We start from the raw sequence: 17,317 nt of genomic DNA on the forward strand, positions 1-17,317 counted from the left end.
TAAATGGAGCTCCAGAACTAACCCAGAAGTTGTAGAGTGCTGAAAAGAATTCTACACAGCTTTTAAAGGTTCTGTGTCACATACATCACCATGGGTTCTTTTAGGATGTATGCATTTAGTATTTCAAAACAATGTTTGGCTTGACTGGTCACCTCTGTTGTTTTGGTTTTGATCATGGTTTAAAAACATAACTAACTCTTACTAAGACTCAGAACTGCAGGTCCCCCATAATAAAAAGAAAGAACCCAGATTCATACGCTGTGCTGTAGTGATGTTCTCAGGATGTTCCGTATTTGCAGCTTAGGAACTTGAACTTCATGAGTTAAAGTGAACGATAGAGTGCTGTAAAGAACCCATGGGTTATTTTTTTAGGATATATAGTATTCCTAAACATTGTTTGGCTTAGCTGGTTACCTCTGTTGTTTAGGGTTTGGTCATGGTTTAACAAACATAACCTAAGCCACTCTCATTCAACCCCAATGAAGGAGAGGAACGAAAAGAAAGATGATGACATTTTTATTAAAATTAAGAGATTTTACAATGAAAAAGACCAATTTATCCCTTTCCATGTGTCCAGCAGACCCTCACAACCCTCAGACCGGCTCTGAACTGCAGGTTCCCCACAATAAAAAGAAAAAACATTAGCTAAAGTAAAGGGCATTTATGTGACACACAAATCATCACCATAGGCTCTTATTCTTGGGGGATATATTTCATAAGACTGTGTGGTTTGGCTGGTGACCTCTGTTGTTTTGGTTTTGATCATGGTTTAAAAACATAACTTAGGCTACTCACATGCAAACCCAAACTCCCCAGTTCTCACTAAGGCTCAGAACTGCAGGTTCCCCACAATAAAAAGAAAGAACCCAGACTCATACACTGTTCTGTAGTGATGTTTTTAGGATGTTCCGTATTTGCAGCCTTTTAGGATATATAGTATTCCTAAACATTGTTTGGTTTAGCTGGTGACCTCAGTTTTGGTATTGGTCATGGTTTAAGAAACATAATCTAGGCTACTTTCATTCAACCCCAATGAAGGAGAGGAAGGAAAAGAAAGAGGAGGACATTTTTACTAAAAATAAGAGATTTTACAGTGGAAAATCCCTTTCCATGTGCCAAGCAGACCCTCACAACCCTCAGACAGGCTCTAAACTGCAGGTTCCCCACAATAAAAAGAAAGAACATGAGCTAAAGTAAAGGGCATTTATGTGACACACAAATCATCACCTTAGGCTCTTATTTTCAGGGGGATATATTTCATAAGACTGTGTGGTTTGGCTGGTGACCTCTGTTGTTTTGGTCATGGTTTAAGAAACATAAACTAGGCTACTATAATTCAAACCCAGTGAGAGAGAGGAAGGAAAGGAAGAGGACATTTTTATTAAAAATAAAAGATTTTACAATGAAAAAGACCAATTTATCCCTTTTCATGTGTCCAGCAGACCCTCACAACTCTCAGACAGGCTCTGAAGTGCAGGTTCCCCATAATAAAAAAAAAAAAAAAAAAAACAAGCTAAAGTAAAGGGCATTTATGTGACATCACCTTAGGCTCTTATTCTTGGGGGATATATTTCATAAGACTGTGTGGTTTGGCTGGTGACCTCTGTTGTTTTGGTTTTGGTCATGGTTTAAGAAACATAAACTAGGCTACTATAATTTAAACCCAGTGAGAGAGAGGAAGTAAAGGAAGATGATATTTTTTTTACTAAAAAAAATAAGATATTTTTAAGAGTAAAAAAGCCCAATTTATCCCTTTTCATGTGTCCAGCAGACCCTGACAGACCTCATACAGGCTCAGAACTGCAGGTTCCCCATAATAACCCATAATAAACTCACTCATTCACTCACCGTGGTTGAAGAACGCAGTCCTCAGTCTGCTGCTGACGCTCGAGTTTTCCATTTTCAGCTTGTAAATGTCCTTCAGTTATCTCTTCTCCAAGCGTTTCTCCTGGTTTTACAGCTTCCACAGATATCCTGAGTGTGTGTGAGTGTGTACAGTGTGTGTGAGCGTGTTATTGCGCGCGGTATGGCGACCAGCACCGGTCTGTTTGCAGGCTGCAGCACGCTGAATGCGACACGGTTTGAGGGGTTTGATGCTGAGTGTGAGTGAGGGCGCGCGCGCACTCGGGAGCGCGCTTTAAACGCAGCTCGACACGCCATTGGCTGAGGGCGGTGACGCCACGAGCCCCGCCTTCCTCCCGCCCTTCATCCATTCCTCTATCCCTTCTTCACCGCCGAGACGAAAACAAACCGCACATGCAGGCAGACAGCACACAGAGCGCTGTGAAGAGACACTGAGGCGCATGCGCAGTGAACAATACAAATAGTACACAAGCTCAGAGATTGGAATTTTTTTTTTCTTAGATTTTTGACTTTTAGAATTTAGATATTTTTGTAGCACTCTTGCTTATAAATTTATTTAACCCTCTGTGGTCCACAAACTCACCAGCCATTTTTTTAATATCCTTAATAATGCTGTAAATAATATACCGGATTCAAAAATATGGTAAAAAAGGTTAAACAATGGGAGGGGTAGTTTGGAAGGAGCTCTGACAGTTTAAGAAACTGGTGATGTATGGGTTTAGAGGCGAGGCAGAAGGAAGAGCTGATTGGCTACGCTCTGATAGCGCTGAGGCGCAGATGGTTGGATGTCAGCAGGGAGCGGTATTATTGATTGACTGATTTGCATATTGTGATGTGTCTGCTACCAAAGTACATGTTAACATCATCCACGCTTCTCACCTCCCAAAAAACTAAACTACGTTTCTAAAAGCCATAATGACTATAATGTTATATTAAAATGTTAATGTTTTCCCTGTTTCAGCTGCATCTATGTGGAAAACTGCATGCCTACCCTGATACATGTGAAATCAGTCATTGCCCTATTTTAAATTTATATCAGTACACCATCACTGGGCTATACAGGTGCTGGTCAACGAATTAGAATAATTTGAAATAGTGCAATCATGAAATTCTTTGAATGCATTTTTTGTGCAGAAAGCAAATCAGGTGTTCACCGCACCTGTCCTACTCGTTAGACTAATCACAGAACTCGTTACCTGGAAAAAATTTGCTCAGCTGAGCTTTCCAAAAGGCCCATTTAAATGTGACACTGTTGTTTTATTGAATTAGAATAATGGAGAAACCGTTTCATTGAATTAGAATAAATGCTTGAATGTTTGTTTTCTGTGAAGAGTGTTCACTGTGCAGTATAAAGTCAGGGTTGAGTAGAATTTCTAAGTTGTAAAATCAATCATGGGTAAGCAGCGCGACCTCTCAACCGGAATAGTGGCTCAAATTCAAGCCCTTCGCCAACAAGGCTTGACCCAAACTAAAATTGCTGAGCAGCTCGGCATCAGCCAGTCTTCCATCTGCAAAGCTCTCAAGAAAAACTGCAGCAAGCGCACCAACTGTTCCGGCGTCCGAAAAACTTCTGCTCGCGACAACAAGCAGCTGAGAAAGATCGCAGTCACACAACCGGTTCAAGTCCACTTCCGAGCTCACTGACTTGTGGAACAAGCAGACCGGCGCTGACGTCTCCAGATCAACCACTTACCGTCGTCTGCGCGAACTCGGCTTCAAATCTCGCGTTCCAGCAGTAAAACCGATGCTGAACAAGAAACAAATGGAGAAACGGCTGAAGTGGGCCAAAGAACACGGCGAGTGGACTGCTGAAGACTGGCAGAAAGTGGTCTTCAGTGACGAATCACGCTTCTGCATCTCCTTCGGTGACCACGTCTGGCGTCGTGGTGGCGAAACCTACAACCACGAGTGCGTGAAAAGATCCGTCAAGTTTCCCCAGAGCGTTATGGTCCGGGGATGCATGTCCGCTCGAGGTGTAGGGAAACTCTGCTTCCTCAAGAAGACTGTCAATGCTGCCGTATATCAAGATGTTCTGGAAACGTTCCTGATTCCGACTGTTGAGGAACAGTTCGGCGAAGAAGACTTCATATTTCAACAGGATCTTGCACCGGCTCATGCGGCAAAGTCGACCAAAGATTGGTTCACTAAAAAACAGCTTGAAGTTTTGGCATGGCCGGCCAACTCGCCTGACCTCAATGTCATTGAAAACCTTTGGGCCATCGTCAAGCGGAAAATTCGCGACAGAAAGCCTACTACGCTGGACCAACTGAAGCAGAACATCGCCAATGCCTGGGAAGCTGTGAGTGCGGAAACTTGCGACAAGCTGGTCAAATCGATGCCGCGGAGACTTCAGGCAGTCATACAAGCCAAGGGGGCAGCCACAAAATACTGAGAAAGTGATGATTGTAATTATAATAAAAATTATTCTAATTCAATTAAACGGTTTCTCCATTATTATAATTCAATAAAACAACAGTGTCACAGTTAAATGGCCTAAATGGGCCTTTTGGAAAGCTCAGCTGAGCAAATTTTTTTCCTGGTAACGAGTTCTGTGATTAGTCTAATGAGTAGGACAGGTGAGGTGAACACCTGATTTGCTTTCTGCACAAAAAATGCATTCAAAGAATTTCATGATTGCACTATTTCAAATTATTCTAATTCGTTGACCAGCACCTAATTTTAAATAAATCTCATAATTTATATTTTATTTACATATAATATTTTGCTGCCTTGTGTATATCAAAAAATGAGATAGCAATTTACTTAAAATGAGAAAAAGATATGTGCTGGATTATGCCAGTAATGGGCTTCCACACTTATCACTATCACAATAAGGGAGAGATGAAACAGTCATAAACATGGTCAGAGAATTAGCTGCAATAAAATGTAATGAATAAAAACACAGACACAGACTTGAACGGTTAAGGAGCGGCAAATTTATTCCAGCTGCAATCAAATGTTGTCGACTCCTTGGATTCTCAATTTTTTTTCCACGGCCAGAATTTAAAGTGCAGAACTGTTTTTTTTTCACAGCTTGTGTCAACATATTAAATTAAAAGAACAAGAAAAAAAGTCATAAAGTAAATATTAAACTGGACAATGGAGATATGGAGAATACAGTATATAAATATAGAGAACTAGAAGAACTCTCATTTCAACAGATCAGCAATGATATAAAATCAATCCATCAGGCTTACAATTTACCAAAAAAAAAAAAAGAGGAAAAGAACAAAAGAATGAATCATTTCAAAATGCACTACAAGTCGTTGGCAAGGCTAGCTTAAAACAAAGGCACAGCAATTATATTCAGAGGTAAAAACGATCCTTTGCAAAGAGGGACTGCTGCAGCATTCAAACCGAAAATAGCTCACGTAGTCGTCATGCGTGCGATTGGTTATCTGGCGACATAAAAAAGGTGGAAACACATCCAAGATACACACATGCCCACACACAGGTTCACATTGAAATGTACACGTTAGCGTAGCGCCATGTTGCTGTACACGTTGCTGTATGCGGTTTGAGACCACGGTACTCACTCTGAGTACTAATCTGAGTACTAATATCCAGTAACAGTGAGCTGAGGTTTACCTAACAGCTTAGTAATAATGATAATAATGATACTGTGGTGATCTGGACTGGATCTGGATTGAGGACAAGTGCTCTATGTTCAGTAATGTAGGCTTAAAGAGTGTTAAATGAACGTGGCACGGAACGATGAAGCAGTCGTCAAGAAAACACGGAACTTCTTTCACAAAGGATCTTTCTTTAGGCAGCGGACAGGCCTTGGGCCCTCACCCCTGTGTAGCAAACCTGGAGAAAAGTCGTGTAAAAGTTTACGAAAAGTTTAAGTGCTGAAATACTAAAATTAAAGAAAAACGTGCTGAAACAGCCATTTATAAAACAATGTTTGTACTATCTAAATTATTATTATTTTTTTAAAAAGCACTCTTAAGGCGAGATCTTATTTCAAATAATTCAAAACTTTTTTTTAAAGACTCACTCCTCACGAAATGTTTATATGAAGCGCTGCAAAAGACAAAAAAATAAAAAATAAAAAAAAAGATAGGAAAGTTTTTAGCTTTTTAATTTTTTTATTAAAAAAATGTTAATTTTTTTTATGCGACTGTGAGAAAATGTTTGTAAAGCTCTTTTTAATGCAAATATTTGAACACATCAGCTAATATGAATGACAAATGACTTTTCCTGACTAAGAAAAATATGGCTTTCTTTAGTTTTAGCAAAAAAAAAAACAGCCATTAGCCCGTACTAAATATAACCAATGCTTTTTAAAAATGTGCATAATCAGCTGCCCTAAACCCTCATTTATAATAAATTGGTAAGCAGAATGTGAGAAATTTAATTTTGTGTTTACTGAATACAAAATGGGAAAACAAACTTTAGAAAGCAAAGATTCCCAGAATAAGACTTTTTAAAATTCCTGGGAATTTTATCTGAATAGACTGTGTTAACAGATGCCAAAACATTACCTGGAAACACAGTGATGTTTAGATTTCAACAAGAGAAATCAATCATTTCTGATTTAGTTTAGTTGAACTGTTTTTGTTATTCTTTAGTTTTTGGAGTAAAACTGACTTAAGATTTTTAGAATTTTGTACACGACTCTAAAGAGAAGCTGCAAAAATCCTAAAAAAAAAGTCCTAAGTGCAAAACTGGTTTGATGCTCTTTAGTTTTTACAATAAACTTTGTTTGTCAGAGCAGAAAGTCTTAGTTGTGTAATTTTATACATTATAAGTACTATTTAAGTGCCGCAAATCTGAATCGTTACAGATAAAAGTAACGAAGGGAGAAGTAATAGAGTGTAGAGATAAGAGCTTTATGAATAAAAAAAACAGGCACAAACTCTTCACTTCAATAAATGAGATCTTAGCAAGTTAAATCCTCTGAAGTGTATTACAAATGTTTATACTGCTGTAAGAGTCTTATTAAAGAGGATTATTAAACTTATGAGTAACTTATTTGTACTTGTTTAGTGAGTAATTTAATCTATTGGAAGGGTCATTTTTCATTGGTGGATAATTTCAGCTTGTTTTATTTTATTTAAAGACAATCTAACAATTTTTTAAATTAGGCAAAATGGTCTGTTAATAGAAAAATTCAAATTTTAGTTGACAAAATCCCCTAAAAGTAGCAAAAAAAAAGTGTAGTATTAGATATATAGTACAGTCTGCACTGAAGAGGCTTTAACTTGCTAAGAGATCATTGTTTGCAGTGTGTTGTGGTGGCTGAGGGCAGGCTTAGTTTTGAGGCCTATTAGCGCTCGTCAGTTTGCTACTCAGAAGAAAGGCTTTCCCAGGACTAAACTTTTCACAGAAGGCTCCATCAGTGACTTGCATTTGTTTAAGAATCGGCGCAGCATTCGTTTCATCCTAACCGAAAAAGAGAAGGACAAAAAAAAAAAAAAAACGGCCATTTTTTTCTTTTTCGGTGGCCATTTTCTCATTTAGTGCAAATAAAATCATCTAAAATCTGTACAAAAGAGATTACAGTGGTTCTGTACAAAGAAAGAGATGCTGTGTGTTCTATTTTTTTTCTTTTTTTATCTCTTGGCCCGTGACCGCTATCTGTACACATTCTTTCACGACGGTCCTCCTCTGTGTGTTTACTTTCAGAATAACAGCGTTTTTCTTTCTCTCACTGAGAAGAAAAGCTGAGCTCGAAGTGGAGGAGCGGACACCTAGCGGAGATAGCCTGATCCCCAGCAGAAGAGGAGGAGCAGATATAGAGAAAGATATAGAGAGACAGATTTATACAGGGTACAAGCCTGGACTGATAAAGATACATGGACATATTTACAGCCAGCAGCTTCGTGTAAACAGGATGTCTCCCATAGGGAGTCACACACAATAGTGAGATACAGGCAGACAGCAGTGAGGTGGCTTTGGGCTTCTGGAATCTTCAGGAATATTTACCAGCAGATTTATTCTATACCAGTGTTTCTGTTCTATACCAATCCTGGTCGGGGAGGCTGTTCGCCCTGCACATTTTAGAGCTTTCCCTGCTCTTAACATAGCCAAATAAGCAGGACAGGGTGTCTATGACATACTATATAACATACAGTCAAGAGTTACCAAAGACAACAATCTGGAATACTTATTTGAGTAAATCCTGTAATAATGCTGCTTTTAAGCACTTCTTAAAAAAAAAAAAAAAAAAAAAAAAAAAAAAATTCTGCTATAAAAAGTGCTGCTATATTTTGATACACAGACAAAATGCCCCAACAGTGGTAGATAAAAACATACTATTGAAATATAATCTTATGCTTTATAATTTAATAATTTATATTCGAAATTTTTCTAGCACTTCATCTAATTAATTAAACAGGACTAATTACACTCTCTGTAATAAAAAGGTGTATTTGGTCAGTGATGTTTAAGCACTAACATTATCCACAATATAGATATCAAAACAGTATATCTATCTATGTATCTGTCTATAACAATAAGACATTTTATCATGATTCAACAAAATATTGTCATACTGCTCAACATTACTTAAAAGACTGTGAGACTTGATGTGACATGATTTTTACTCAAGTGAAAGAACAATTATTTACTACCAGTAAATATTTTGACTGTCTTAAAAATATGATTCTTAAAAAAATATTTAGCTTTCACTTAAAGGCAGCAATAGTAAAAGTCTTAATTTACTCAAATTTCCCCCAATTAAGCAAGCCAATTAACTACGTAATGCTCCTGACTCTAGGAAGGTCAGGACAAGCGCACGCCTCCTCCGATACATCACGCCAGCACAGCTCTATTCTAACTGCAGCATCCCCAGCTCTGATACAGCAGCCAACAGATGCCTGTGCCAGACAGCATTACATATGAGTGATGGGGCAGGGGGAAAGAGAGCGCCATCTACCCAGCCAGTGAGAGAACAGCAGGTTGTGCTCTCTCTGGCTGCTGATGGATTAGAAATGTGTATTAGGGATTATGTTGCTTCTTGTAATGCAATATTCAAATAATTGTCCTCGGTAACTGACTGCAGTTACAGATGTGATGAGAAACTGTAATAATATTACACATTAACACTATTTAGTGCATGATCACATATTTGTAATCATCTTAATAAGAATGAATTTCAGCTAACTGATAAATAATTGAATACCCATTCAGATCAATACCAATAAGCATTTAAATTTTAAACAAGGCTGATCAGCACAGACCTCCAGCTGTTTTTTTCTTAATTATCAATTAATATTATATTTTATTTATATGGATAGACACGCGTGTCTTTCTAGAGTGGAACAGTGAGTTTGTAACAGCCTCTGGAGAATACTGTATGGAATTTTTTTCACAGGAAACCTGCTGCCACCTCCTACTGGGTCGTGAACAAACGCAGTCAAAGTCAAAACATCAAAACAGCACCTCATTTTGAGGTACTAAAGAAGGACTCTGAGTCGCTCAGTGTTATTATACTACTGGTCTGCTTGCCTTTGGACACTAAATAAAGTGATTTGAATTTTAGATTACGCATACACGGACATAGAGGACAATCCTGCAGTTTCTATGCCTGCTGTATCTCTCAGGACGCATGGAAAGGAAGCCTCTCGGGTGACGGAAGCAGGACTGGTCCTTAGCCTGAACGTGCAGCCCAATAAAAATATGGCAATGTCATAACTGTATACAAAATAATGTCTGTACATATACAATATCTAAAACATTTACAATATGTAACATAACCAGCTATATACACATACATCATTAAGGGCCTTATTTATCTTTTTCTTCTCACTTCAAGTGCACAGAGAGAGACGAGACAGCTCAGAATAAGAATGTGAAGGAGAAATCAGATGTACCGAACAAACAAGACGAACAACGAGTGTACCTGGAGGACGAAACACTCTGAGCGATAGACAAAACGGAAAGGCAGCGTTTTGTACACACTCACACTTAAAAAAAAAAAAAAAAAAAAAAAAAAAAAAAAAAAAAAAAAAAATCACAGGGATCTGCTCAGACCCCTAACGATTGCCACCTTTTTAAGAATAAAAAAAAAAAACTAAACTAAAAGCAGGGCAAGAAAACAGTATCTACAATCATGCACTACTTTTTTTTCCTCTAATGTTTGATTTGTACACTACACCACCCTTGAAACGCCCCCTTTTAGCAGAGGTTTTGAAGCTGTAAGCCTTTTTCCACACAATTTAGCAGTAAATCAGATCAGAGGGAAATCAAGCATAGGCTGAGGAACCTGTAAACATCTCAAACACAAACTTCTCAACAACATCTCAAACAGGGAGGTCCACCCTAAAAAAAAAAAGCCTTTCGACCAAGAATGTTGGTGAAGGGTGAATGATACAAAGGTTACAGATGGTTATAGATACCCTTTCAGAAGTAGCTGTCATCAATAATCCTCCAGTGGCTTCAATTTGTTTCAAGTTTCAATTCGTCCATCGCACACAACGGACGATCCCTGGACCAATCAGAGATCAGAGACGCTGAAGAGGCTAAAAAGCGAATGCTGAAGGAGTGACGGTCCTGCTTTTCAGGGGGAGGGAAGTGAAATGGGTACTTTGCTCGTAAAACCGCCCCCCTGAATCCACTGCCAGGGCAGCCAAAATCTTCTTCTGGACCTCCCGACACGGGCAGAACCCTGCAGTAGGCCAGTCCACCATGGCACGGTGCCACTGCCCAAAAGCCTTCAGCCAGCAGGGTCTTCAGCATTCTGCGCGAAAACACCATCTGCTCAAGCCCCGACCGGCTACTCGGGCTGCTCTCGGTGAGTGGGCAGCCTGTTCTCGCCGGGAGGGTTCTTCTGCCAGAAGTCCCGGTGAACCTGCTCCAGCTCCGAGACCACGGGGAGCCGCATCTCCAAGTGCATCTTCAGGTTCTCAAGCCATTCCTCAAGCTTAGCGAAAGCAGGCCTGGGAGAGAAAAATGCTGTCAGTACCTGATTCATGTGTACGCAGTTTATACACTATCGGTCAAATGTTTTAGAACCCCTTTATTTGTTCTATTTATTTTTGCCATTTAAGCTCTTTATGTCCAGTTAATAATCTGAAATAGTGAAAACTTTTGTAGTAAACTGACAGGGTCTTAAAGACCATTTTTAATGAAATAAAATGAAAATGGCAAACATAGAAAAAAAGCTATATTAGTATTGTAAAAAAAAAAAACCTGAAAAAATCATATATTGTTTAAAAAAAAAGAGGGAGTGATTTGTAGAAAACAATTTATTAGTTAATAAAAGCTTACAGCTAATAAGTAGCAATTAAAACGATTAAGCTTTGTAAATGGATTTTAAAAAAAAAAAAGTCAATTTACAAAGCCTTTGTTTGTAGTAATGCAGTGCTGAAACAGATTGTGTTCCACACTTCCACACAGCACACTAATCCTTTCATCACAATAACTACAAAAAAGAGAAAAATACAGACAACTCTATTAAAAGTAAAAATCTTTACTTCAGAGAAAATACAGACAAAGCCAGAAAGCAGTGAGTACTGTTTTCTACACCTTCAAAAAACTCTTAGAAACAGGAGAAAACTGCTACAGGAGGAGGCACGTCTGGCTGACCCACATGGCAGCATCTTTAGCTCAGCTTAAAAGTAGTTTGTCTGGGCCGTACAGCACTGATACTGGACAAATAAAAAAAAATATTTCTATTTCTTTCTTTGTTCGCATGGGCAATTCTAGCCATCACCACCCATTTCTGGTATACATACACATGACACTGTGGACTGAGGAATGTTCAATGCCCGGTCAGTGTTCAACAGCACTCAGAGGATAACACCTCACAACTTATCCCATGACTTTTTGACATGGGATATGTTTTTACAATTCTTTTCTATGTATTTATGTAACAAGTACTGTCAGTCCTCACCTTTTCTCTGCATCCAGGTCACAACACAGGGCAGCCATGGGGAAGAAGGTAGAGGGGCAGTCCTGAGGGTAATAGTGTTCCAGGAATCCCTTCACATTGAGGCCGAAGTCCATGGCTCTGGGCAAGTAGTCCGGGTCTGCATTCACTCGCCCTATGATCTGGAGACAAAAATATATATAATACATTTTTATTCATTATAAAAAAACACAAAGATATTAGTACCACAGTTATGCTAATAGTGATGCAATAAAAAAATTGCCAAAAATGAAAGCAAGCTAAATTAAACATAGGCTAAATACAGTTTTTTTTTTGCAGGTTTTCATTCATTTACTTTTCTTTATCACAGCATAAATTAAATACATTACTTGCATTCTTACTAGCTTTTCAGAAACCTGATAAAGCAATTGCAAAACATTAACATCTCAACAAAGCACAATATGACCTAACATAAATTATTAATTTTTCTGCCTATTCAGTCTTTAGACTGAATGATTAAGTCTTTTCAATAAAATAAAATAAATAAAATAAAAATGGACAAAGGCATTTAGCATATAGGGATTGTTCAAATAATTTTGGTTGCCAAATAAAGATGCACCAAATATGCTACATATTTTTGCCCATTTTAACACGAGAAAGTATTTAAGATTATTTGTAAACTCAACATAATCAAATAAGTATGTGCTGATTTAGTTGTGCTGTTAAGATAATGCTAATCAGTAATTTACTTATTAGCTACATTAGCCTCGTAGCTCCAGTGCAAGCAGTCTCTCTGGCTAAAGGTCTGTATCTGAGGTCGGGTGGTAAACTGTGTGCATTGTGTTTTTGATTCACGGTTCTGTTCCTCTAAATAACCCCAGACAGTAAAAGCCACTTCCACTACCAGCTTCTACTCTCGCCGATGACCACATACAGAGCAGCTTCCTCCCTAAATACAGGCCCTGGAAACACTTCAGTAACGGCTCGGCTGTGGCGGCCTCTGGCTTATTTAGAGCCCTTTACAGTGAAGTTCAGCCAGGGAGGCTGCAGAACACAGGAACGGTTCCCGTGCTGCTGACTCCTATTAAAAGCAGTGTTATAATAGTTTGATGGGGAGGGCGAGACGCAGGCTATTTCAAACATAACCAGCGAGTCAAGCCAATGATTATTCCCACAGATCTGTTCCGGAGAACTCACCTCACACAGCATGATGCCGAAGGAAAAGATGTCCACTTTCTCGTCGTAGCTTTTTCCTGTGGGCAAGGAGGCCAGAGCAAACACACAGGATCAGATAAGAACAACGCTACAGTCAAAAATCTTAAAAAAAAAATATACTTCAACATCCGTTCACTTTAAACAAAGATATACTGTCAGAGAAATTCCAAGAAACATCTCAAAGACTGAGATGCAACTCTGGATAAAGCACAGGATAATGAATATACTCCTAAATATACTTAATATTATTTTATTGCTCAGAAGTAAAAGTAAGCACACTGTAAAAATGCTTTATCCATTAAACCTAATCCAACTTAATGTATGCACAAGCTATTAAAAGGTTTATAACATTCAATAACATACTTTTAATGAACCATTAGATAATTGAAAGTATTTATTAGAGTTAAATAAACCCATTTCAAATGTGTGCCACCAATATTGTAAAAAAAAGTTGTAGTTTTTTTTATTTACAGTGCATTACCAAATGTAATTTTATGTGAATCATTTTAGATCAAGTAGAAATGCATTTGGAACACAGATTCTAAACTTTCAATACAACACATTTATGTTTGTTAGTAGAAAAAAAAAATTAATTAGAATTTTTTATTTGATTTATTTATTTAGGTCATGGTTAACATCACTAGTATTTTTTTTGCAGAAGTCTACAGTTATATACTACATACAATTTAATTGACACATAAGTATTAATTAACATATATTTATATATATTTATTAAATAGCTTTTTACACTATAGTATTATATAATGCTGAATATGTAATAATATCTGAAAGACAGAAAAAACTGTTTCTGACCGTGAATCATTTCCGGAGCCATCCAGTAGGGGTTTCCCACCACCGTGTATCTCTTCCTCCTGTCTGGCTTTTTCATTCCCTGGATCTTCCCCAGTTTGTCCTGGTTCTTGTCCTCCACCATGAGGCGAGCCAGGCCAAAGTCTGCCACCACAACACTGTTGTTCTGAAAGAGAATAGAGAGAGAAATTAGATTAAATTTGATTAAAAACAACAGAAATATCCAAAACAAAATGTGTAAAAGTGATTTATTTCTGACGAACCATTCATTAAAGAAGAAATCTGAAAATGGGATACATCATACTGTCTGCAGTTTACTATGATGAGCCATAATGCCTTAATGAGTAATTCTTTATTTATTTTGCTTTTTTATCACTAGAGTACTTTTCTTCCTTTCTTTACTTATATATATCTATTTTTTTTTACCACCAATGTCCCATACTGCTGCCCAATGCACATGAATATGATCTAACATGATCTAAAAAAGATGAAAATTAATAAAACCAACACTCATATTGCAAAGAAAAAAAATACAATTTAAAAATATTTATTGAACACTTCTTTAACATTTTAATATTCCAGCAGACATAGTGGCACACAAAGCACACTACATGTAACTCAGCAGTGCTATTCCAATCACGCATGTATCTTTTAGGCTACAGCAAATGCAATTTTAGTCAAAAAGCATTGCTACTCAGGTCACATGTGAGTGAATTTTTTTGGATTTTTTTTGGCTTTTGGTAAACGAACACATGCTAATGCTAAGTTAGCTCATTTAGCGTTACTATACTATCTCTAAAAAGACCAAACAACCAGTTAGTCAGGAAACTGAGTAAACTGGTTCAAATTGTGATAAGTGATGCTGATGCTTTATTTAGTTAATTATACCACACTTAGTTTTCGACCCTGCAGTGTGATTGGCTGAAAAGCCTTCTATAGGTGCCATTATCAGCTGGTAATTTACTGTAACCGAAGCTCTCGGTATTACTCCGCCACATACAGGTAACCTAGCAACGATGCAGAACTTAGAAGCTAAACAGTGCAGCTACAAAGAGAGCAGCAATTGAACTATTTTAACTCATGGAGTATATTTTCTCTTTCTCTTTAACTTAAAATCTTTTAATAATCAGTGATAAAGAAAAAAATCTAAATTACGTATCTAAAAAAAGCTGACAATTCATAAAATGAAGCCTCATAAGGCAAAAAAGAAAAGAAAAAAGCAGATCCTCTTCTAAGTAAATATGTACATCAGGACATTAGTCCCCTACTGGACCTTTTTTTTCTCAACCATTACAATTCCACTAGATGACTATGGCCACTAGGCTTAAGAAAGACAAATTTTAGACAAGTGTAATTCTTCATATGATTCATTAAAGCTTCACAAAGAAATGATGTCCAACATGTAGCCTGACAAGTATACATGTCACAAAGTCTCCACCCTCTCTATTGTTTTAATACAATGCATCAAATTCCTGTGTGCTTATTATTATTATTACTATAAGGACAAACTGTCTTAATCCTTAATTCTCACTAAGAGTCTTTCAGTATGAGCCAAAACTCTACACCACCTGGAAGGACAGGTGTGACGGCCTATCCCTACCTGTAAAAAAAAAAAAAAAAAAAAAAAAAGAGAGAGAACAGTGCCGCTCACCTCTCTAACCAGACAATTGTGCGAGTTGAGATCACGATGGATGATGTTCATGGAATGCAGGTAAGTCTGGGAAATACAATAGAAAAACACACAGTCACACATTGTGCAGCATGCAGCCAGTACATATCTGCCTCCACAGAACCGGCGCGTCCTGGCTCTCGATTTTTGGCCATATATGCCTTTCAGATGTGGTAATCTTTAAGTCATGTCCTGAACTGAAGGCCGTGCCAAGATCAAGGAATGCTCCCCCAATGTACTGATTCCCACATGAGTTCAGGCTTTTATTTTTGGATGGGAAAACGCTCCGTCCGGCCTTGTGATTTTTTTAAATCTGATAAATCTCAGTGGCCACTAGATGGCAGTGTGGAGGGCAGAAATACAAGTAATTTCATGGTAGTGATACAGTAAATGGTTCTCGCCTGGAGGATCTGAGGCCTGTACAGCTTACTATTGTGAAGTGAGTCATTTTTAGGACGCAGGGTGTAGAATTGAAGAAAACCTCTAGAGGACACTCACCATCCCAGAGGCTATGTCCTTGGCAAAGCTCACTCTCTGAATCCAAGGATAGTTGCTGTCCTGTACACGTGAAAGAGACACAGTGGTCAAAAACAGATTTTTAACTGCATAACCAGGTACTGATTAATCATTAATGCACAATATTATTCAAGGCATTCGCAATATTAGTGCTGCAATATACACACACTCATCATTTTAAATAGAGCACACACACACATACCATTTTCTTAATGATGTCTCTCAGGGTGCCTCCTTTGATGTACTCAGCGATGAAGTTCAGCCGCTTGTCTTTGTAGAGGACCCCGATGAACTTCAGCACATTTGGGTGGTCCAAACATCTCATCACTTTCACCTGAAGGCAAAAAGCAGGTTAAAATCAGGTTAATATCCTCTTTATCCACTAACCTTTGATGCACCGTAATGAACCATATGGAATAAACTATCAGCCAATGTATTTATACAGCTCTGAAAAAAAAATAAAATAAGAGACCACTTAAAAAGGATAAATGTCTTTGATTTTACCAAATTAAAAACCTCTGGAATATAATCAAGAGGAAGATGGATGATCACAAGCCATCAAACCAAACTGAACTGCTTGAATGTTTGCACCAGGAGTGGCATAAAGTTATCCAAAAGCAGTGTGTAAGACTGGTGGAGGAGAACATGCCAAGATGCATAAAAACTGTGATTAAAAAACAGGGTAATTACACCAAATATTGATTTCTGAACTCTTAAAACTTTATGAATATTCTTCGCATTACTAAAGGTCTGAAAGCTCTGCATCTTTTTCATTATTTTGACCATTACTTATTTTATGCAAAATAAATGCTCTAAATGACAATATTTTTATTTGAAATTTTGGAAAAAAGTTGTCTGTACTTTATAGAATAAAACAACAATGTTCATTTGACTCAAACATATACCTATAAACAGCAAAATCAGAGAAACTGATTCAGAAACTGAAGTGGTCGCTTATTTTTTCCAACTTTTTCATAACAATAAAGGGAGTCTAAAGGATAATATTTCAAGTATTCAACAGTGAGATGTGGAGTAAACCATTTGAATTGATGGTTGATGAATTGTTTGTTTTTCTATTTTGGAGATCTATTTTTGTGCACAGAATTGAGCTTTTCTTAATGACTCTACAAACTGCAGTCTGGAAAGGTGACCCGGCCAGTTCAGCAGATGTGAGCTGCTTAAAGACTTTTCCACCCATTTTTATTGCTGTTTTTACAACCACACTGTCAAATTTGCCCACTTTAAAAAAGCAGTATTAATTGTGCAGGAATGGAAATAAAAGCTGTGCATCTGTTAGATGAGGCTGGTGTATTTTTCCCTCGTCCTGCATTCTGCCGACTTTGCAGCTTTTCAAGCCAAATATGAAAAGCTGTGAAGAGTCTAGTTCTATTCGGGTCACTACTCTCCGCAGCACACGGTCAGTAAAT

General features: G+C 37.7%; 1 protein-coding gene across 2 annotated transcripts in view; it reads right to left on the bottom strand.

Annotated features, from left to right (window-relative positions):
* Nucleotides 1–4,776: 4,776 nt before the first annotated feature.
* limk1a (LIM domain kinase 1a) overlaps nt 4,777–17,317 on the bottom strand; it is a 93,773-nt gene continuing 81,232 nt past the window's right edge. For both annotated transcript variants that reach the window (XM_022679049.2, XM_022679052.2), the window contains 7 exons: nt 16,093–16,224; nt 15,873–15,932; nt 15,357–15,422; nt 13,709–13,871; nt 12,878–12,933; nt 11,705–11,862; nt 4,777–10,748 (listed from right to left, as the gene is read on the bottom strand). In XM_022679049.2, the coding sequence (XP_022534770.1) occupies nt 10,586–10,748; nt 11,705–11,862; nt 12,878–12,933; nt 13,709–13,871; nt 15,357–15,422; nt 15,873–15,932; nt 16,093–16,224 (798 nt within the window). In that variant the 3' untranslated portion in view covers nt 4,777–10,585. The remainder of the gene's footprint in view (nt 10,749–11,704; nt 11,863–12,877; nt 12,934–13,708; nt 13,872–15,356; nt 15,423–15,872; nt 15,933–16,092; nt 16,225–17,317) is intronic.

Source organism: Astyanax mexicanus, chromosome 4, assembly GCF_023375975.1.
Source record: "Astyanax mexicanus isolate ESR-SI-001 chromosome 4, AstMex3_surface, whole genome shotgun sequence".
Classification (NCBI taxonomy): Eukaryota; Metazoa; Chordata; class Actinopteri; order Characiformes; family Acestrorhamphidae; genus Astyanax; species Astyanax mexicanus.